General features: G+C 38.4%; 1 protein-coding gene across 2 annotated transcripts; it reads right to left on the bottom strand.

The window, feature by feature from the left end:
* Positions 1 to 494: 494 nt before the first annotated feature.
* On the bottom strand, positions 495 to 19,922 carry fubp1 (far upstream element binding protein 1). 2 transcript variants are annotated; one of them, NM_203962.1, is made up of 21 exons: positions 19,695 to 19,802; positions 17,513 to 17,603; positions 16,148 to 16,186; positions 16,023 to 16,062; positions 14,109 to 14,158; positions 13,961 to 14,032; positions 13,798 to 13,855; positions 13,560 to 13,722; positions 13,380 to 13,478; positions 13,193 to 13,294; positions 12,383 to 12,485; positions 11,933 to 12,033; positions 11,047 to 11,188; positions 10,473 to 10,633; positions 9,390 to 9,541; positions 9,228 to 9,307; positions 7,157 to 7,285; positions 6,626 to 6,703; positions 3,315 to 3,374; positions 1,780 to 1,925; positions 497 to 1,483 (listed from the first exon to the last, which is right to left on the bottom strand). In NM_203962.1, exons 1-21 carry the CDS (start codon positions 19,779 to 19,781, stop codon positions 1,475 to 1,477), a joined length of 1,962 nt encoding a protein of 653 aa, NP_989293.1. In that variant the 5' UTR covers positions 19,782 to 19,802; the 3' UTR covers positions 497 to 1,474. The 2 variants fall into 2 exon arrangements, with proteins under 2 accessions (XP_012816228.1, NP_989293.1); XM_012960774.3 differs by lacking the exon at positions 7,157 to 7,285 and having other exon boundaries at positions 495 to 1,483; positions 19,695 to 19,922.
* Positions 19,923 to 22,104: the final 2,182 nt, after the last annotated feature.

Below are 22,104 nucleotides of genomic sequence, written 5' to 3'. Positions count from 1 at the left end.
CTCTTTAAAGGACTACTCAGGCAAAGGTTTGACAATGCAAACATATTTAGAATCACGTAGTGTAACAAAGTCATCTTTACAAGATTTAGTAAATGAAAAATATTGTTGTGCTGCGGCTAAAACTCCATATTGGAGATACTTACCTAAAAACAGAAAATATACTATATACTAATCAAATATCAGCCAAGATAACACTGCACAGCATTATTGTAAAAAAAATCAGTCAATATAATGGAAAATGAGCAGATAAATTTGCAGTTTGTCCATTTATTGAGGTACTTACAGTGCAATGCTCCGTGAAGGAACACAAATTAAAGATGATGCACAGCACAGTCCTCCTCACACCTATAGAGCTACTGCTATACTGGCTGGATCAAATCTGCACTTCAACAGACAATGGCAAGACTGATTTGATTGTGATCTGATAGAACAGAAGCAATAGTGAGCTGGCAAATATGCAAGGAGCAAACAATGGATATTCAACGCAATCTGGATATGGACATTGAAATCAAAGTTTATTTGTAAAAAAATTATAATTTGACTGAGGTGATAAACGGTTATTAATACTTTTGAAATTTTTAGTATTCAGATTTTAAAGCTGACTGTATTAACGTTCATTTTCAACATTCAGAAAATTCTAATAGCTAATTATTCAGCATAACCAGCAGCAAAACAATGTTACTACAGAAAGGTTATCTTCCAAAAGAATATGCAAATAACGTCAATACAAACTTTCTGAAAATATTGTTTATGCAGATAAAGTATAAAAAAAAACAACAACAAAATGTTTGGAGGCAGAAGAGCACAGCCCTACAGTTCTGAAAAGTGGTCATATACAAAAACTTTACTCAGTGGGAGAAAAAATAAGGACTGCAGTCCAATTTATACATGCAACAAAACAAAAAGCATCCACTACTGATGGGTATACAACAATCTGTCACAGGTCCCTATTAAAACAAGTTCTTGAAAATTAAACTGAGTAAAATCTGTCAAGTAAGAGCTTAAAAACTGGCAATCTACTTTTCTTCAAAGCAGTAATAAAATTGAACAGATATCCCTCCCCCCGTCAAATAAAAAAAAAACAAACAAATGATAGTTTAAATACTCACATATCCAACTTACCGACACAGGAGGTTTCATATTATTTATTGTAAAGCACAAAACAGGCATTTTAAAAGTCATAAAGTATACATTGAAAAAGTACATTTGTATGACAAAGCATTGACCACATAGTTGCAAATACATTTGCTGGAATGTGTACATCTACACTAATATACTAAAAACAAACCAGTTTTCATTTCTACACAGAAATATAGCCTCCTATCAGTCAGTAGTGATAGTTTTGTACATTTTTTTCAAAACAATTTTAAACCGAAACAAAAAATTAAGATCTTCATCAAGGCGTCTGCATCCATATATTTAACAAAGGTTTTCCCCAACACAATGAAGCAAATACTGTACTGTCCACTTCGCATTATTGGCCCTGTGCAGAAGAAATACATAAGAAACATACAAAAAGTTAAACATTAAAATCCCTTTAACAAGGAACCCAACTCAGGAGTGAAACCCTAAGGCAAGACTGGTTAACCAATGCAGACTGCTTCTTGCATGTTTTTCATTAGCCCTGAAGGGGGAAAATGTTGTAAACATACAATATAACAGAATGATGTACAAGTTACATTTAATGTTTTTGCAGGGTAAAACGCAGAACTTGCTCTCCCCCAAAAGTTAAACCAGCCTAAACAAACCCATTTCTGACTTAAAAAAAACCATTCATACCTGTGGTGCTGGCGGATGTTGTGGCATCCCTTGTGGACTTGTTTGAGCATAATATGCTGCTTGCTGTCGGTAATACTCTGCCCAGGCTGCACTGTAATCTGGTTGTCCTGCAGGCGGTGCAGCTCCTGGAGTTGGAACGGTTTGCCCTAAATTTCATAGAGTAAAAGATAATTAACCCATAATTAAACAGAAACAAGACAGAAAGGAGTTTTAAGGCTGATAAAGTATTAATGATTCAAAACTTTTTTCACCACATGCCAGCTTCCTCCGCTCCAGCAAATTTGTTCCACAAATAAACATTAGGGAAAATAAACTATATATCTGATTTTTTGGATACCATATCTGCCTCAGGAAAAGGTTTAAACAACCACCTTGCACAAATAAAGTTGCCTAAAGAGTTCCAAACTGAATTAATGCAAAAGTTCAAACACTGAATTCAGTTCTGAACACGAGACATCTCTGCAGACATATATGCATAAATCAAGTGGGCCCTGCAGCTAAGGCACTTGTAACATATGTATGTGCAATATGGCTGCACACATTGGAATGCTTCAGCTAGAACGAACCAGATGCAGATCCCTGCTTATTTACACCTGTACCAGTTACAGTATTGAAATATACACCCCAAGCGGAGCCTATGTCAGCACCATTAGATACGCCCCTTTCTTTCACAAGCAACAGCTAAAACACTAATCTATGCCCTTATCCTTTCCCGCTTAGATTACTGCAATCTCCTACTAACCGGCCTCCCAGACTCCCACCTCTCTCCCCTGCAATCAATCTTAAACTCTGCTGCCAGGATCCTCCTGCTCTCTCCTAAGAGGGATCCTGCTCAGCCTCAATTAAGCTCACTAGCATGGCTGCCTGTCAAGCAAAGGATAGCTTATAAAATCCTTCTGCCGACATTCAAAGCCCTTCACTCCTCTGCTCCTCACTACATTTCTTCACTGGTCTCCCTACATGTTCCTGGTCGTCTCCGCCGCTCCTCTCAGAGCCTCCGTCTCTTTACACCATCCACACCCACTGCGCTCTCTCGTCTTAAACCTTTCTATCTCGCTGCTCCTTACCTCTGGAACTCTATCCCTGAATCCCTCCGTAGGGAAAACTCACCCACTCTCTTTAAGAAAAAACTCAGCTGTTACCTTCTGGAGCACTAAGACATTATTTTGCCCAGTCCTGCGCTTATGGGCAAATGCCCATACCTGATGCATTCTTACCTTCCAGTTTGTGCCTGTATGTTACCCAACCACTCAGATTGTAAGCTCTACGGGGCAGGGACCTCCTTCCTACTGTGTCTCTTACCACATGGCACATATATATATACATATATGTATTTATTGTATTTATTTATTATATCACTCGTCCTCCCTGTGTGTAATTTTGTATTCTGTAAGACTGTACAGCGCTGTGTACCCTTGTGGCGCTTTATAAATAAAGTTATACATACATACATTAGAGAAAGAGTTTGGACATGATAATTACAAGCACAGGCATATATGTATGTAAATAAACACACAACTTTACAAGTCACTTACCTTGTTTTTTGTAATATTCTTCCCATGCTTTTGTATAATCTTGTGGTGGCCCTTGCTGACCTATAGAGAAAAAAAAAAAATAAGATATGGTGGAGAAAAAAGATTTTTGTTCTAACATGAACAACATGAGTGTTAAATGCACTGCCACACTTTATTTGGTTTATTTGTAAATGTATTTTCTATTAATGTAGTATCTGACAGTAATGCTGTAAAGCATCAAATCCAGATTTGGGATTCAGCCAAATCCATGCCTCAGGCAGAACAGAATCCTTAAAATCATGTGTCACGATCGAGTAAGCCATATCGTAGTTGGTTAGGCCCATCTGGGGTTCCCATACACAGGCAGATAAGCTGCAGAATTGGTCTGAGAAACCCAAATCGGTGGCTTAAATATGCCACCTTTAGACCTGACTTCTGAAACAATGTTGCAAGACGGTTGAATATAAGTCTTGAAGACATGACAAGTTACAAAGCAGTGATCCCCAACCAGTGGCTCATGAGCAACACGTTCACCAACCCTTTTAAAGGAACAGTAACACCAAAAAATTAAAGTGTATAAAAGTAACTAAAATATAATGTGCTGCTGCCCTGGTAAAAGTTGTGTGTTTACTTCAGAAAGTCTACTATAATTTATATAAATAAGCTGCTATGTAGACATGGAGGCAGACATTCAAAGGAGAAAAGGCACAGGCACATAGCAGATAACAGATAAAACACTATTGTATTCTACAGAACTTATCTGTTATGTAACCTGTGCCTTTTCTCCTTTTTTCCAGCTTGAATGGCTGCCCCCGTGGCTACACAGCAGCTTATTATATAAATTATAGTAGTGTTACTGTAGCAAACACACCAGTTTTACCAGTGCAGGGCAACAGTGCATTATATTACTTTAAAGCTCTTTCACTTTTTAGTGTCACTGTTCCTTTAATGTGCTCTCAGTTGCCTCAAAGTAGGTGCTTATTTTTTAATTCCTGAATTGGAGGCAAGTTTTAGATGCATAAAAAACATGTGCACTGCCAAACAAAGGTCCCTGTAGTCCCAACTGGTATACCAAATAACCAATTACAGCCCCTACTGGTCACCTCCTAGAAATATTTCTCATGTTCATGTTGCTCCCCTACTTTTCTTAGTTGCTCATGGGTAAAAAATGTTGGGGACCCCTGGTTTAAAGAATAGCAACACCAAACCAATGAAACAATTTGTATAAACAAAGCTGCTGTGTAGCCATGGTGGCTGCTATTCAAATTAAAAAATAGCACAGGTTACAGAACTTCTCCTTTTTTCAGATTGAATGGCTACCCCCATTGCTGCATAGCAGCTTATTATATAAACAATAGAAGTCTATCTGAAACAAACAACTTACCAATGGAGGGCAACAGTACATTTTATTTTAAAACATCTTCATTTTTAGTGTTAGTTTTTAAAGGAACAGTAACTCCATATATCTTGTTTTCTATTGATACTAGTTTGCTTTATGGAACAAATATGCATGTGCACTAACTGTAATGATTTTTATTTACCTCAATTTTATTTAATTAGTACAGCCAATACCTGTACACTGCCTGGAGGAGGTGTAATTTTTGCATTAGGTTCCTCTGCTTGCCAACATTTACTAACCAACCATGCATAGGATCTAAGACACCAGCACTCAAGTATCTAGCTGCCAGTGTTGTAGATTTAAAAGGAAACAAGAACTGCCATAACCAAATTGTTTCTTAATGCAAATTGAAAAAACTGGCAATATACCCAGCCTTATCCCAAATCTGAGGCTGTAGAAAGGGTGTGATAAGGCCTGAAATGTTGCCAGTCTTTTGACCTAGTATACATTTTTTCACTTTCTAATAAGGAAGAATAGCAGCCTTGCATTCACTTATTACTTGGCTTAGCAAGGGGTTTTGGCCAAATGTGCACCCAATAGGATTGTATATGGTAGCCACACATTAAGGGGTATATTTACCATGCTGTGTAAAAAGTGGAGTGAAGCATTACTGGTGATGTTGCTCATAGCAGACAATCAGCAATTAGATTTCAACAGTTAGCAACCAATCAGATTTTTTGCTTTGGTTTTCTAACTGTTGAAATCTAATTGCTGATTGGTTGCCCTAGGCAACATCAACAATAATGCTTCATTTCACTTTTTACACAGCATGATAAAATTTATAATAAATATACCCCCTTAATGTGTAAGACAGTGCTGTGACAGCTTCTGGGTTCTTTTTGGTTCCATTTGTCAAACTTGCACTAAGAAGGTTGAATGAGTCCGTGGAAAAGGACTTCTATCTGTGCAATTCATCCCCTATTGTAATATCTGTCCTTAAAGAAGAACTAAAGCCTAACTAAAGAAGTAGGGCAGAAATTGTTGTACATTATGTTTTGGCTAGTATAGAAACGCAAAGGTGACCACAACCCTTTAGCAGGGAAGATTTGTGCCTCCAAAAATTACCCAGTAGCTACCCATCTTCTTTTCTGCTGATTTACTGCACATGCTGTCAGTTACTGAGCTTCGGGGGCCAACTCAAAATATACTGCATATATAGAGTATAAATGTAACAGTAAAAAGTTGATTGGTAATTCATTTAGATTCACATTACATGACAGATCTAAAACCAGGGCATTTGCATCAGAATTGGGGTTTAGTTCTCCTTTAAACTGAATACATTTCAACTGACATACGACACCAGGGTTGCGCGTATACTGTATATACTAGAGTATAAGCAGAGTTTTTCAGCACTAAAAATGTGCTGAAAAAGTAACCCTCAGCTTATTCGCGGACACAAGTGGAGGGGAGTGAGGGAGGTAAGTATGCACGGACACAAGTGGAGGGAGGTAGGTATGCACGGACACAAGTAGAGGGAGGGTGGGTGCGCGCAACGAGCGCGTTACATCTGCACAACGAGCCAGAGTAAGTAATTGGTACAATAACTTGTTATTTACAAAAATTACATTTGTACTAAGTCCAGCATCAAGAATTATTTTGCCCTTGTAACTACTATTGTAGTACTGTGGTGGGACTTGTACACTGGGGTCCAAGTACTTGATAATTAGTATGGCAGCTTCCTTAGCGTTCCCAAACTTGCTTTTGTCTGCTGCTGTAGCATTTTTCTTTCCCTAAAGTTATCTATTTATTTATCTGTTATTTAGCAGTTGCATTTCCCACCCTAGGCTTATACTCGAGTCAATACGTTTTTCCAGTTTTCTTAGGTAAAATTAGGTACCTAGGCTTATATTCGGATTGGCTTATACTCAAGTATATACGGTAAGTTGTTTTTAGAGCTTAAAGAACAACCTAAAGCTTTCTAAATTTCACCTACCTATTTTCTTGTAATACTCCTCCCAAGCCTTTGTGTAATCCACTTGCCCAGCTGGGGGTGCAGCAGCTGGAGGTTCAGCTAAACATTATAATACAAAAACAAAACAATTTTAAACATCAAGAATGTCAACACTCATTTTTACATGTTAAGGCACACAGCCAAAAATATGAAACTGAAATGATCTTCTCTCAGCAGATAAACACTTTCACGTTTACTAAAAAACTTCTGTTGCTGCTCAAGACATTTTCAAGACAGAAAATAACTTTGTTATTTGTTATAAAAATGTGGGACTAAAAACATAAATGTGGGATTACAATAGCTATATTGCCAACATACTGTGTAACATGCCTAGAGGGTGATTTTGAGTTAACACATTTGTTACCCCCTATGCTTCCTAGAGCAAACAGTTTTATGATGCAGGATCTGATATTTTATCTTCTAAAGATTTTGTACACGACCAGCTTATTAACTTTGGGGTGGGGGAGGGGTTGGGGGAAGATACGGAGATATCTTTAAAAAGGTATTTGTTACCTTGCCCGTTAGTTTGTGTTGTAGTTGGTGCAGCATTTGGAGCTGCGGGTGGTTGGGGTGCTTGCTGCTGATAATAGTGTGCATAATAAGCTGCCCATGCTGCAGAATTAGGGTCTGTAGCTGCTTTACCTAAGAAATAAAATAACCTTGTAAATTTATTAGAAATACCTGTAAAAATCATTACACCATTATACTGCATCAGGCACTTTTGCATATAATTAGGTTTCCCAAAACTGTGCGGAATAAGATCTCGCACATGCAATGCAAAGTCTATTTTTTAAAGTGGTCTGACAACTAATATACAGCTACAGAAGGGTAAATTCAGTTTTGCAGCTGTACATACTTCGGGCCTACCAGCACCAGTAAGGAAAGAGAAGTGGTGAGAAGGAGATTGCCTGCAGTCAGTGCTAAGCCAAAACTTCCCTTAGCCGATATAATCAACTTGTGTGTTAAGGCAAAATTCCTTAAAAAAAAAAACAAAAAAAAAAAACCCAGGGTAGACTGTCACGGTAGGGGTTGTTTTCTCTGGGAAAAAAGGTGCTTGCAAGGGGACATCATTACTCTGTACAAGTACATTAGAGCAGATTACAGGCAGATATGGGATGTTCTTTTTTTATCCCATAAACACAATCAGCGCACCAGAGGCCACCCCTTAAGATGGAACGGAACTTTCATTTGAAGCAGCGTAGGTGTTTTTTCACGGTGAGGGCAGTGAGGTTGTGGAGTGCCCTTCCTATTGATGTTGTAATGGCAGATTAAGTAATGCCTTTTAAGAGGGGCTAGGATGAGTTCTTGAACAAGCATAATATCCAAGGCTACTGTGATATATCTACAGTTAGTATTGATGTTGGGACAGTCGTGAAAAAGTTTGGGAACCCCTCTCAGTCTGCATAATAATTTACTCCACTTTCAAAAAAAAAAAAAAATAAATTAACAGTGGTATGTCTTTCATTTCCCAGGAACATCTGGGTACTGAGTGCTTTCTGAACAAAGAATTTTAGTAAAGCAGTATTTAGTTGTATGAAATTGAATCAAATGTTAAAAAATGTCTGTGCAAAAATGTGGGTACCCTTGTAATTTTGAATGAATGTAACTGCTTAATACTGATTACTGGCAACACCAAATTGGTTGGATTAGCTTGTTAAGCCTTTCAACTTTATAGGCAGGTGTGTCCAATCATGAGAAAAGGTATTTAAAGGTGGCCAATTGCAAGTTGTGCTTCTATTTGACTCTTTTAGAAGAGTGACAGCATGGGATCCTTAAAGCAACTCTCAAAAGCTCTGAAAACACAGATTGTTCAGTATCATGGTTTAGGAGAAGGCTTCAAAAAGCTCAGAGGTTTAAACTGTCAGTTTCGACTGTAAGGAATGTAATCAGTAAATGGAAGGCCACAGGCACAGTTGCTGTAAAACCCAGGTCTGGCGGGCCAAGAAAAATACAGGAGCGGCATATGCAGAGGATAGTGAGAATGGTTACAGACAACCCAATGATCACCTCCAAAGACCTGCAAGAACATTTTGCTGCCGATGGTGTATCTGTACATCGTTCTTCAATTCAGCGCAATTTACACAAAGAACATGGCCGAATGGTCAAAAATACCGCCATCCAGAATCCAGACATTCAAAGGTTATAGGAGGTGTCTACAGGCTGTTACATTTGCAAAAGGAGGCTCAAGTAGTAAGTGTTGATGTAATATCTGTTGGGGTACCCAAATTTATGCACCTAATTTTTTTTATGATGCATATTTTGTTAATCCAATAAACTTTGTCACTGTTGAAATAATAGTTTCCATAAGGCATGTTATATATTAAAAGGAAGTTGATACTTTGAAAGCTCAGCCAATGATAAACAAAACTCCAAAGAATTAAGAGGGGTTCCCAAACTTTTTCACAGGACTGTAGACAAGGTTTATGTACGAGAGTGTATAGATAGATCAGTATAGGTTTGTGTGTGCTGGTTTTACTTGGACCCTGGTCTTTTTTCAACCATATGTAACTATGTAGGTTCCAACTCATCTGGATAACAGGTCCCAAAGCAGTATATGTATTTTCATTAAGACAGCACAACTTACTTGGGTCTGGCTGGCTTGGTTGCTGCCAGTGTGGATAAGTATTGCCCCATCCTTGAGGAGTATATGGAGCAGGGGGTCCACTAAAAACAAAGGACAACAAGTCAATATAGCAAGAAAATCTTAATCTTTATTTAACTCCCACTAGTTTTAAGGTAAACTTACTGTGGTGCAGGTCCTGGAGGGCCAGGATTATAAGGTGGTGGATTGTAAGGTCCCATAGGAGCACCAGGGCCAGGAGGACCTGGTGGGCCATGAGGTCCTGGAACACCAGGTGGACCATGAGGAACCGGGGGCCCCAAGGGATTTACAGGACCCTGTAAAGAAATAAAGTCCTATTTAAATTTGATCTTAAGCATTCAGTATTATGGTAATTCTTAGGATTATTAACGTAAACTTAAATGAGGAAACAAGAATGTAGCTAACTTATATTTTTTGTGTGTGCATAAATACAGGAACAAGTAAAATAAGCCACACCCTACTTTGTTATGCACAATCTGGCCTTTATTTAGGTTATTTTATTATGCACAAAGAATTTTAGTAGGACATCTGAAATGCCACCCACAGATGGGCTACTATGGCACCAAATGCAGAAGAAGCGCGAATGGACAACTTGTAAGAATGATTTACACAAGTCCTTTTTCTAAAATATCTTTCCTTTTTCGCATTATCTTCAATAGCAGTAAACATTGGAGGGAGAGTAAAATAAACAGTCAAATGCACTACAACTATTTCTACTAAGTTATGCATGTACACACGCCAGCAAGGTTAAAGGGGAACTATTATGATTACCATTAATAAGCTTTACCTAATGGAAATAAGCTTTGTAAATAACAGCTTAAAAATCTGTACTATTTCCTCTCAGCAACCTGTCTCTTCGTGCAGGCTGCGTCAAACTAATTTATTTTGAAATCCAGTCAGAAACATCACTGGTCTTACTGTCCATTAAAATCTGATTCATAGAGAGGCTGGAGGGGATACAGAAAATTAATCTCAGAAAGGGTATATTATATATAAATTATACTTAGTATACCTTATTTCCAAGAGATGAATCTATAATCACATTTTCTAAGTAGTTCTCGTTCTAACGGTTTGAGAATAAATCTATATATTCAGATAGCAGCACATCGATATAGTAAGCTTTAAAATAAAGCCCAGTCAAACATGTTCTCTGATAAAGCACCTTGCGATTGTCAGGTGATTGTGTGCAGGTAAGTGAACAAGATAATATTCCATTTAACTACTTACGCCTATCTTTTCTTCAACCAGCTGCCGGGCATAGTCTATCTGTTGTGGAGATCCACGGATAGTAAATAACTTTACATTGGGATCCGCATTTGGTGGGGGATTCCGCTGCAGCTCTATCCGAGCCCCAGACTGCTGGCTTATATTTTTAATTGTTTCCCCACCTGGGAGAAAATTTTTTTTTAGAAAAAAAAACACAAGGCTTAGCATATATACATAAGAAAAAAGTTAATATAGCGTTAACATTGAAAATGAAAACAAACTTGCATACATAAATTTAAGAAATACTAAATTTTTTTTAAAGCAAATCGAACAATCCTGAAAAAGTGCTCATTTACAAATATATGTGGTAAATGGCATAATGACCAATTAGGAATTAGTTTAATCAGTGTCTAATCACTTGAAAGAAAAGATATGATTGGTTGTGTTAGGCAACTGGACTCCTTTTAGTAATTAGTGTAGTTAGCTTGCATATATATAGTAAACCACTGTGGCAGAAAGGGTTAGTTCAGGAAAATGAGTAACAATATAGCAAAACGAGATGGGCAGGCCTGAACATATAAACAATGATTGATACCTTTTCCAATTATAAGGCCTGTTTTCACTGTGGGAACAACAAAGTTGAATTCCTGTAAACCACCTGGAGGTCCCATATTCCAGTTTCCTTGCCCTCTGCCTCTTCCTCTGCCACCAGGCCCTGGTCCACCAGCATTTCCTGACTGAAAAGTAAAGCAAAGCTCCTTTGGTGTGTATAATTTTATGTAATATCTAAAAATAGATGACCACTATAGCAACGAGACAGCCTTGATAATAGCAGTGCAGGTATGTGACGTTATTCTGGAAAGCCAATCAGAAAGCTCAGAACTACAGGAAGGGCGAAAAATATATATCCCTTTTCTCTGTAATAAAACAGTACCTTACGTAATCCTAAGTTACAATTAATTCTTATTGGAGGCAAAACAATCCTATTTGATTAATTTATATTTTTAGTTGCCTTAAAATATGGAGATTCAAATTATGGAAAGACTCCTCTCATGCAGAAAAAGCCAGGTCCCGAGCATTCTGGATAACAGGATGTGTAAAGGAGGGGCATAAATCACAGAAAATGGACTAATGAAGGCTTAATTGTTCCACAACCATGAGGAATATGGATTTTGGTATAGATCAAAGTGCTAGGTACTGTTAAAATGTAATTTTCTTAATCCGTAAACCCAGGGACTGGGGGAACACTAGGTTAACACTTCTGTGCAACATTAGCACCAATTACTAAGCCAATTAACTTTTCTATTACAGTTGTGTCTCAACCCTTTCTCCTTGTAGATTGTAAGATCTTCTGGGCAGGGCCCTCTTCAACTCTTGTATCGGTTATTGATTGCTTTATATGTTACTCTGTATGTCCAATGTATGAAACCCACTTATTGTACAGCGCTGCGGAATATGTTGGCGCTTTATAAAAAGTTTACCTGAACACTACGCAGCAGGTCATTTATAATTTCAGCAGCATGTTGACATCTGTCTTGGGGGCCAGTAATTTGTGCAATCCTTTCTGGAGTAGATCCGTCATCTAAATGTCAAAAAGGAAATACCAATTGGACTGGCTAGAAATTGTCATTGATTGAGGACAAGCCATGCATGCAGCAACTCTCCTTATGTGTTGTCTTAGCATGCTGTGATGTCAACACCTGTGTGTTGAGCGACATTGTCAAAACAAATGAAGACCTTAACAAAACATTTCTCAAAGTGCTATCATTACATATAACATGCATTTAAGCTGAGCTTTTTCAGAATAGCTATGGTTTGGTAAATATGGAAAAGAAAAAGCCTTACGTAGCATGCAGCACTTCAAATGGGCGAATAATTTTTTGTAGCATTTAACCTGCAAGTGTTACTTATTACTGTTATAAAAGACATACCTGGTTTGAACTGTATTCTAACACCTGCATCATTCTGTATTTTCTTAATCATTTCGCCATTTCTGCCTATCACAATTCCAACAGCAAATCGTGGTATAGGAACCTATAAAATCAAAATAAAACAGAAGAAAAATTAACTTTCCTTTTACATAGTAAAGCATGGAGAAATCACATCTCAGTTGCATTTCTTAGTGACTGGGTGCCCAATTTTTTTTTTTAACTTGTCTTACTGCCACAATCCTAATAATCTACCAGTCTGCTACTGAAACTTGAATTCTTTTTTCCTTCCCCCATAGACCCCAATATATAGATTCAATTTAAAATGAAAAGCAGCTGAAAAATATTACAATCTAACATGTAAAAGTGAACTTAATGCTTACGATATTACAGTGCTGCCCAACTGTTGGCCCACCAGGAGATTTTTTCAGACGAAAGGATTCATAGGCTTTTTTTTTCCATAGATCTGGCATACAAACTTCAATGGCCCAACTACATAAAAAAAACCAGTGGGGCAGTACTACCCCCCCATTTGAGTGTCCAATGACAATGCTGGTTAATGGCCATCTATATTTTTACTCGTCTTTTAAGTACTTTGAAGTGAGTTTAGCACAAGAAAATACCTGATTTTTAATATTATATATTTATATATATGCTACAAGCACATTTTTGGGGTAACTAAATCTTTCTATAAATCAATCATTCTTTACAAATAGATGATTTTAAATATGAAACAAACCTAGCACGGTTCAAAAAAAAAAAAAAAACCCAAAAAAAACCTGCCATAGCTTGTAGCATATATTTAATACTTACATCTATCCCTTCATTTCCTCCTATTCTTGAGCCATACTCATTCCGAATTTCTCTGAAACCTCCTTGATCGCGAATCAATTCTAACACCATTTCCTTTGCTTGCTAAGGGGATGGATAAAAAAAAGTTAAAAGACAAAACAAAAAAACCAAACTTATGAAACATGGATAACCAAAAGGAAGACAATACCTGTACTTTGTATGGATCCCCTGCAATTCTTAAAGGCTTGTCAGCTCCTGTGTTTTGGGGTCCATCTTGGATCATGACCATCTTAACGCCAGCTCTTTCCTGAAATACAAAACAATTTTATTTAAAAAAACGTAAAAAACTTCAATATCTAAAAGCAGGATGGTACAAGTTAAGCCATACCTGGAGTTGCTTAATGGTTTCTCCTCCCTTTCCAATTACTAATCCAGCTTTACTGGCAGGAATCATTATTTCTTGGACGGCATTTCCTGAACCCTCTCCATGATGAAACCCAGGAGTTGGTCTTCCTTTTTCAACAATCTGGTCGAGTAACCTTTTTGCAGCTCTGAAGTTTAAAATAAAAGTTAATACTGCCACACCACCTTAGAACAACTTCACAATGATTTGAAAGTTTACTTACTGAACAGAATCAGGGGATCCAGTAAGCATACAAGACCTATCGGGCATGCCTCCACTATCTAAAATAAAAAGTGAAAAAAAAAAAAGATATAGCATGAATTACAAATTTTCTTGTCATTGATTATACCTATAAATTAAAAGCAAAGAAAAATTATGAACTATACCTGGAGCAATTTGTATTTTGCAGCCAGACTCCTGCTGAATGCGAGAAATCTGTTCGCCTCCTCTGCCAATAACTAGTAAAAACAAACAAGACTATTATAGAAAGCAATTAGAGTAAGGGGGAAAGGGGAAAAGGTTAAGCAAACTTACTGAATCCCACCATTCCATCTGGAACCTTGTATTCCTCTGTAACGACAGACCTTAAAAAGAACCATTGTCAACAAGTTAAAATGTGTGAAACAGATTTCTTGTTTGTTCTAATAGGAAAATTTAATCTCAATTAGAATGCCTGTAGCTTTTTTTTTGGAGGGCACATTACACAGTGCATAACCAAAAAGTAGAGGGTACTATCTCTAAATATGAGCAAAAAGTGTATGTGAATATATTTGTGATGAAAGTAGTAATAAAGTTTTCAACTTTTATCGGCCGATACATGGAAGCTATACCCCTGAACACAGTAGGTCTCAAAATATATTGCACAAAACAGCCCATATGCATAACACTGCTTTATCTAAATAAACCATTTTTTAAATAAAAGTTTACTTTAGTAGTATGTGCCATTGTATAATCCTAAATAGAAAAAACTACCATTTTAAAGGAGACATATTGGATAAAAGGAAAAAAACCTAATTTTGTAGGCCATTATGAATAATATATGGTGCTGGTTTTACTTTGGGCTAAAAACTAATCCTCTCTCTAAAAATGGCGCCTTTATTGGAGCTCCCTATAGACCCTATCAGTTCTCTGTCCTTGTTTCAAATAAAGGGTGTATGTGCCAGAAGCACCGCAGAAGGGGGATAGCCAATCACAGCCTTGCACTCAAACAAGCAAAGACAGGCTTCAGTTCCCTATCAGGTCAGCCTAGCTGCTGATTGGTTCCTATCCTACAGAGCAGTGTACCGAGAGTCGCCAGCACCCCTGCACATCCAGAGAATTCAGTCAACAGGAAGTGGAACAGAGGGGCGGGACTAGTAGGGTTTTGGGGGTATTTCTCAATAAATCAGCCCAAAACAACTTTTTTTAAGCGCAATACTTCTATATTTAGAGGAGAAGAATTCACTGGTACATTCATAATTTTTATATGATATGTTTCCTTTAAGCACTAAGTGCCACTCATTGGCTCATACGATTCACTGTGCTCACACACGCTAAGTTACATCAGCCAACGAATGGACAGGGCTCATCATACACATCTTCCTGTTAACAGTTAGAATCTGCACTATTTCCTGTCAAGTGATCTTTAAGGAAGCCAAAAATTAGTGGCTCTAAGTAAAAGGTATTTACTAATATGTACAACTGAAAGGGGTTGTCTACCTTTAAGTTAACGTTTAGTATGATGTAGAGAGTGATATTCTGAGACCGTGTGCAATTGGCCTACATTTTTTACTATTTGTAGTTCATTCATTATTTCCGTTTTTGTTCGGCAGCTCTCCAGCTTGGAGTTGCAGCAGCTATTTTGCTGCTAGGGTCCAAATTACATTAGCAACCAGTGAGCGGTTTGAATGAAAGACTGATATATGAATAGGGGAGGACTGGAATAGAAAAAGTAGTAATAAGTAGATATAAAGTAACAATAATACTATAGCCTCATTGTGCAATAGTTTTTGGCTGTTGGGGTCAGTGACCCCCATTTGAAAGCTGGAAAGAGGCAGAAGGCGGCAAATAATTTAAAAACTATAACAAATATATAATGAAGACCAATTAAAAAGTTACTTAGAACTGGCCTATCTATAACATACTAAAAAGTTTAGTTAAAGGTGAACCACCCCTTTAATAGCAATCACATTTACAAATGAAAATCTGCAACAACAATTCTGAAAAGTCCAATTTTTTTTCTAAAGGAGTATTTTAGTTTGGGATTTTTAATTTATTAAAAACAATTAGCGTTGCAAAGTACCCCCCTCCCCATTGTTTTGGACTGGACCACCACCATTAAGAGTTTATATGAAAAAAAGGGGGGGGGGGGGGGATTTTGGACTGCAATACTAAAATATCCAACGTGTACAGAAAGTATCTGGAGGACAAAATAAACCCAGTTGTGATACGACAAAAGTCCAGACTCACCTTTGCTGCTGGTGCATCGGAGGCATTGATGGAGTAAAAGCTTCAAAAGGGTATAAAGAGGTAAAATTTAGTTTGTGAAATTAAGCTAAAATACAGGAGGAAAAAGTGTTCATACAAATACTTACAATCATTTGGAGGAGCAACTTTTTTGGCCTCTGGTTGATCTAAAAATATTTAAACGAAAACAGAGCATTTAAGTTTTTTTTAAACAAAGATGTACTTATAGACTATATAGCAACAAAGGTGGTATTGATACATACCAACAGTTGACTATTCACACCATTCACAGTACACAGCCAGTGCAGAAGTTATGACTTCACTCACCAGAAGTAACTGACACGGTTTAGTTATACATAGTACCACAGCAGTCAACTCTAGCATTAATACTTAGGTTAATAGTATGCATGCAAAAGAAAGAGGAATGTATGCACACTATGTGCTATATACGTAGTACAGAGGTTTTAATGCTTCTTGAGGTGAAGTTGCTTTTTGTATCCAATAACACACCATCATGTAGGATAACATTCTCAACTGGTGCCCAAACATGGTGTGTGGCAGCAGGGGTGGATGAAATATACTGTGTACAGTGAACTACTTGCAGCCCCCAAAACACAAGTTAGACAATCCCTTGTACGCCATGTTATAAGTCAATGCGGATTTCAATACAAAGGAACAAGGCCAAGTGTTTTTATACAGGTCATGGAAGGTTGAAGTAATTTCTCATGTTTTACAACAGGTTGTACATAACATTCTATAATAAACATGTTTCAATGAGTCATGCAAAGCAAAAAACATCACTAAGCGCAGATTATAACTGACATAACCACAGTTTAAGAATATATATTACAGCAGGGGACCCCAACCTTATTATGCATGAGCCAGTCAAATGTAAAAAGACTTGAGGGAGCAACACAAGCATCATAAAGATCATGGGGGTACCAAATAAGGGCTAAGATTAGTTATTAGGTAGCCTCTATGTATAATCTCATTTTACAGAAAGGGTTGTTCGGTGGTACATCATTCTTTAATGCAACCAAAACTTGCCACTAAGCCAGGAATTCAAAAATAACTACCTGCTTTGGGGACACTGAGAGCAACATCCAAGGGGTTGGTGAGCAACATGTCGCTCACAAGCCACTGGTTGGGGATCACTGATTTATAGGATATTCGTAGTTTGTGTAGTATAATTATCTCTCTCCTGTGGCTTTTGACACAAGAACTGACTTTTGATAAATTTAAAAAGTCAGAGGCAGGAGGAACAGAGAAAGCTTTATATTCTCCATAACTTAAACTAGTCTTCAAATGATCAGTTATATAGACACCTCACCCTCATGCTTAAACAAACCCATACCTATCAGACAAGGCCTGGGGGGGGGGGGGGGGGGGACCATGCTTGATATTCAATGGAAACAGTGCACCACCCAGGATAATCTGACACTGCTGGAATATGGCTAAGCATACTGAAACACTGATACTAAGTTCACACATACCTCCATCATCAAGTGGCCTCTTCTGCCCACCAAATCCATAGTCGTTTGAATTTATCGTTGTTCCGGTATCACCTCCAATTTTAGCAGCAATCTGGAAAAAGCACAAAGTAATTTAAAACCTATGGTGGATTATAAAGTTGCTTTTGAATTGTTTTTTGTTCCTAAAACCTGTATTACTGAAAAGCTTGTATTTTTTAACGTTGAAATGTTAGGTTTTTATTTGCATGAAGCAGATCAATTAAATGCTTATTTGGACAGACACCAGTTATCCCTATTCATAACAAAGCCAAACTTTTGATGCTTAGGTCAGGGGGCATATGTGTTTTCTCTAATCACGTAGATACATGCACAATCTTTGGGTTTCTGCTTCCAAACATGCATCAGCCCTGGGTAGATTTCTTGGGAGCATAGTAGTTCCTAATTTCCCTTGTGGCTGTCTAGACCCATATCCTAAAAGCATTAAAGTAAAATTTCCTATGTTACTACACTGCACATGCACTGATATTAAAGGGCAAGTAAGCAAAAAATTATATATTTGTTTAACTTTAATGCACTGTTCCCAGTGAGAAAATCAGCATGTTTGCTTGAGAAATACTACTTTAGTTTATATAAAGTAAAGGATAGCCATGAGGGTAGACTTTCCATTTACATAGCATGCAATGGCTTCCCCTTTAACAAAGGAAGAAAACAGTGGCGAAATGTAACTTGTGACTCCACACATGACTTCCTATAGTACAGGTGTCCATAAACTTTTACTCAATTTACAAGATTAAAATGTAAAAAAGTTTGGGGGGGTGCAACACAAGCATACAAAGTTTCAGGGATGCCAAATAAGGGCTGTTACTGGCTATTTTGTATAACCATGTGGGCTGGCCATCTTCGTGTGTGCTGTTTGTCAGTAGACATGGTTTTTACCGACCAAAATGTGCCCCCCAAGCCAGAAATGACAAAATGAGCACCTGCTTTAAGACTGCTGAGGCAACACCCATGGAATATAGATATTATAGAAGGTGTGGCATCCCTTAAGCACAAAAATAAAAGGTGATCTATGTTGAAGCTAAGGACCAGAAACCACATTTTTCTTGAGTTCTGTGTAGCAAAAGCACATGTTGATCAATCAGAATATCCAAGGCTACTGTGATACTAATATCTACAGTTAGTACTAGTGGTTGTATTTATAGTTTATGTATGTGAGTGTATAGATTGGTAGGTGTGGGTTAGGTGTGCTGGGTTTACTTGGATGGGTTGAACTTGATGGACATGGTCTTTTTTCAACCCTATGTAACTATGTGATGGGCTGGGACAGGATTAAAATCATAACACCACATCTATGAGTCTTGAAGTCATTTATAGATGCTAAAAAAATAGGAATGCAATTCTAATGAACGGAGCAGGTTTTGACCTCTGGGTCAGCTGGTATTTGTATGTACCCGGTGTTACACACACCCTTACACTGTACACCAGTGATCCCCAACCAGTGGCTCTTGAGCAACATGTTGCTCCCCAACCCCTTGGATGTTGCTCTCAGTGGCCTCAAAGTAGGTGGCCATTTTTGAATTCCTGGCTTGGAGGCAAGTTTTGGTTGTATATAAACCCAGTGTTGAGCCAAACATAGGCAGCCAGCGCACATAGGGGTTACCAATTAGCCAATCACAGCCCTTATTTGCACCCCCAGGAACTTTTTCCATGCTTGTGTTGCTCCCCAACACTTTTTCCATGAATGTGGCTCACAAGTATAAAAGGTTGGGGATCCCTGCTGTACACTATTGGGTATTGGCGCGTCACAAACTAAGTTTCATGTGAGGACAAAGGTACATTCAGGGGGGCACATAGACATTTTAATAAGGACTAGGCAAAAGAAGCGCAATGTAGATAGCTGCCTCGTGTGGGGCGCAGCAAAATCACAAACAGGGTATCAGCCCCCCCCACCCAGCGGGTGAATTTCCACCTAAGGCCAACCCGTACATGAAATAAAATGCCCAGACAGGTGGAACTGGGTAAGGTCGTAGGTGCTTTAAAGTTGTTAGAAGAGCGGAGAATGTACGACATTGCCCGAGTATAGCATGCCTTACAGCGAGAAACCTCCAAGGCAAGCTAAAGCCACACCACGAGGCCCTCACAGCATGACCCTCAAACATAAATGCGCGCCACCGCTCCAGCGACAATTTATCGCGCCTCTCACCTGTCTCGCTCTCTGAAGTGCGTCTTTAAAGGCATCGTTCACACCGGCTCCGGAATTGGGTGGTGGAACTGTAGAGTAATCAGCCATCTCGCCTCAACAAGCACGTCTTACACCGAATATGTCGTCGAACGAGACGAAGAGAGAAAATGGAACCCCAAATCTCCTCGCGTAACGTGGTCCCGCAGCTACTATCGCGAGATTTCTGCACCGAATGCTGCTCGGCAGTGAGGGTCAATGCCCTGGGAGCGGCTTCTGATTGGATGAAAGTACGGAGACGTCATTGCGACAAACAAACCAATAAAGGAGATTGAGATTCGCGTAGTGCACGCTGATAGTATCTCAATGGGTGTATGTTGGTATGTGCGTTGTTCCTTACCTGCAAAATGGAGCGCTTAACCAGCTCGGTACCGTTTATTTTAGGCTTAGGCAGGCAAAAACATTGTTAAAAATGTATGTAACCCCTTTTTGGCTGTAGTACAGTCAAGTGTAGCTCGGAAGGATTAGCGCATGGGGTACGTTGGAAGCTTTTAGGATGGGTGTTTGTTATGTGGAAGAGTTGTTAGGGGCGGTGTTGTTGTACTACACCTCTCCCTGCAATGTAACAAAGTAGGTGTGAAAAATAAGGACGGACAGCAACTCTTTGCCGCAGAACTGAAAAAGGATTTAATTTGTTCAAGACAAATGATCCACTGGAAAATATGTATCAATACACACAGTGCAAATGTAGAGCAAAAGAATGGCAGGTTCAAGAGATGACAAAGGCAGAGCATTAATACAGGGGGCATGTGGCGAATCCCCAGCAAGACTAGGGTGACACTTTTCTGTTTAATAATTCCATCTCTTATTTATTTTATCTTTGGTTTATGTTAACATTGTCATCAAAAATATTTTTATCTCTCAGGCTAGTAAAATACTTTGTGTCAAGCCTAACTAGGACTGGAGTAACCACTGTTATCATCACACATTTCATCTACTATAAATTTTGCATGATGCTTGACTTTAGAATTGACAGCAAGGTCAGACCGGAAGGGTGGGAAACCGGGGAAAGAAAACAGTGCCACCTCCTGCGACTTGATAGAAAATCAACCTATAACAAATAAAGAATGTGCATATGACTTGTTATTACACAAGCCCCTATATACTGTTTCGCCCACCAGAGGAGTGGCTTCCCGCACTCCGGTTGGGGAAAACAATTGTTTTCACATGCGCATAATAAGAGCATCTCCCTGCTCGTTTACTATGCGCCTGATGTAGGAGCAGTGGATATAGTGCTGGCAGGGGCAGTTTTTTAAAAAAAAAAAAAAAATTTGTTTTCCCTACCTGGAGTGCAGACTCTATTAGCCCGCACCTCTGGTGGGGGAAACAATAAAGGGGTGATAGGTGCCCTTTAAAGTTCTAGATCAACCATAAGAGTTTAGGTGAGTTGGACAAAGTGATTGGGCTTCTGGATGTCTGATGTGGCAAGGGAAAGCCTGCTGCTAAATACTCTAACCATGGGAGTCGATGGGTGAACTTAAGTTTCCCCATAATGGGCTGTAAATCTACCAAGTTTACCTTTTTGGAGGCCAACAAGATTTAGATGTGGAACATCAAATCTTCCAATATGAAATTCCATCATTTAAGTATCAATTACAAAATTTAAGAATTGCAGATGGCTGAACCGTTTGTCTTTATCAAAGGAACTGTAAATTGAATTGGTTCTTCACTCACAAACAACATCATCCAGGTAGTGAACCATGGTTGAGTAGACTGCCTCTGTTTTTACCACACATTCTAAGAACATACTGAAGGTTTCAAACAACGATCAGGAAATTACACACACCAGTGGGAGATTGCACACAAAGTTGTACCTCAGCAGATAATGGCATCTCAGATAGTCTGGAAGCAACCAGAAAGCTGCCTCTACGTCAACCTTGACTAACTTGAACTAAAGGGCCTGCCCTTCTTACTCGTGTTATGGCCTCATCAAATAAGTAAAAGTCACAGAACAGAGCATAGTACGGTCACACAGATCCTGTGTCTGTGAAGTTTATTTTCAGTGTTATGTTATATATTCATTCAAGATTAAATATTCTCATTGAAAGTAAATTAAACAATGCACTTTTGTTTGCTAGTGTCTTTTTGTCTGCAACAAAAAATTATTATTTCATTTTAGTTTTTCTTAAGTATGCTAGCAATTAAGAATAAAAATGGATATCAGAAAACAAGTTGTGCAAGTTTTGTAGCATTTGTTTTTTTTTCTCTTAACAAATCATTAGGGTTGAGGAGACTGCCTCATACAGATACAAATAAACAAAAGGAATTCTGGGAATGAATTCCAAACAAGCTCCAAGAAAATCCCATTTACATGGGTTTATCCTGTAGGCTAAAGCTCACCAACTGGGTTTTTAAAGCAGAAGCCAGGATAATA

This window comes from Xenopus tropicalis, chromosome 4, assembly GCF_000004195.4.
Source record: "Xenopus tropicalis strain Nigerian chromosome 4, UCB_Xtro_10.0, whole genome shotgun sequence".
NCBI classification, from domain to species: Eukaryota; Metazoa; Chordata; class Amphibia; order Anura; family Pipidae; genus Xenopus; species Xenopus tropicalis.
The sequence above is the reverse complement of the archived record's forward strand: the minus strand, read 5'-3'. Positions and strand labels throughout refer to the sequence as shown.

What these genes read in the sequence shown, in the direction of transcription:
- fubp1 (NM_203962.1), bottom strand. Translation starts at nt 19,781, where the DNA reads ATGGCTGATTACTCTACAGTTCCACCACCCAATTCCGGAGCCGGTGTG. An exon ending in AACACAAACTAACGGGCAAG is followed by an intron (nt 6,704 to 7,156) that starts GTAACAAATACC and finishes TATAATGTTTAG; the next exon opens with CTGAACCTCCAGCTGCTGCA. An exon ending in GGAGTATTACAAGAAAATAG is followed by an intron (nt 3,375 to 6,625) that starts GTAGGTGAAATT and finishes TTTTCTCTATAG; the next exon opens with GTCAGCAAGGGCCACCACAA.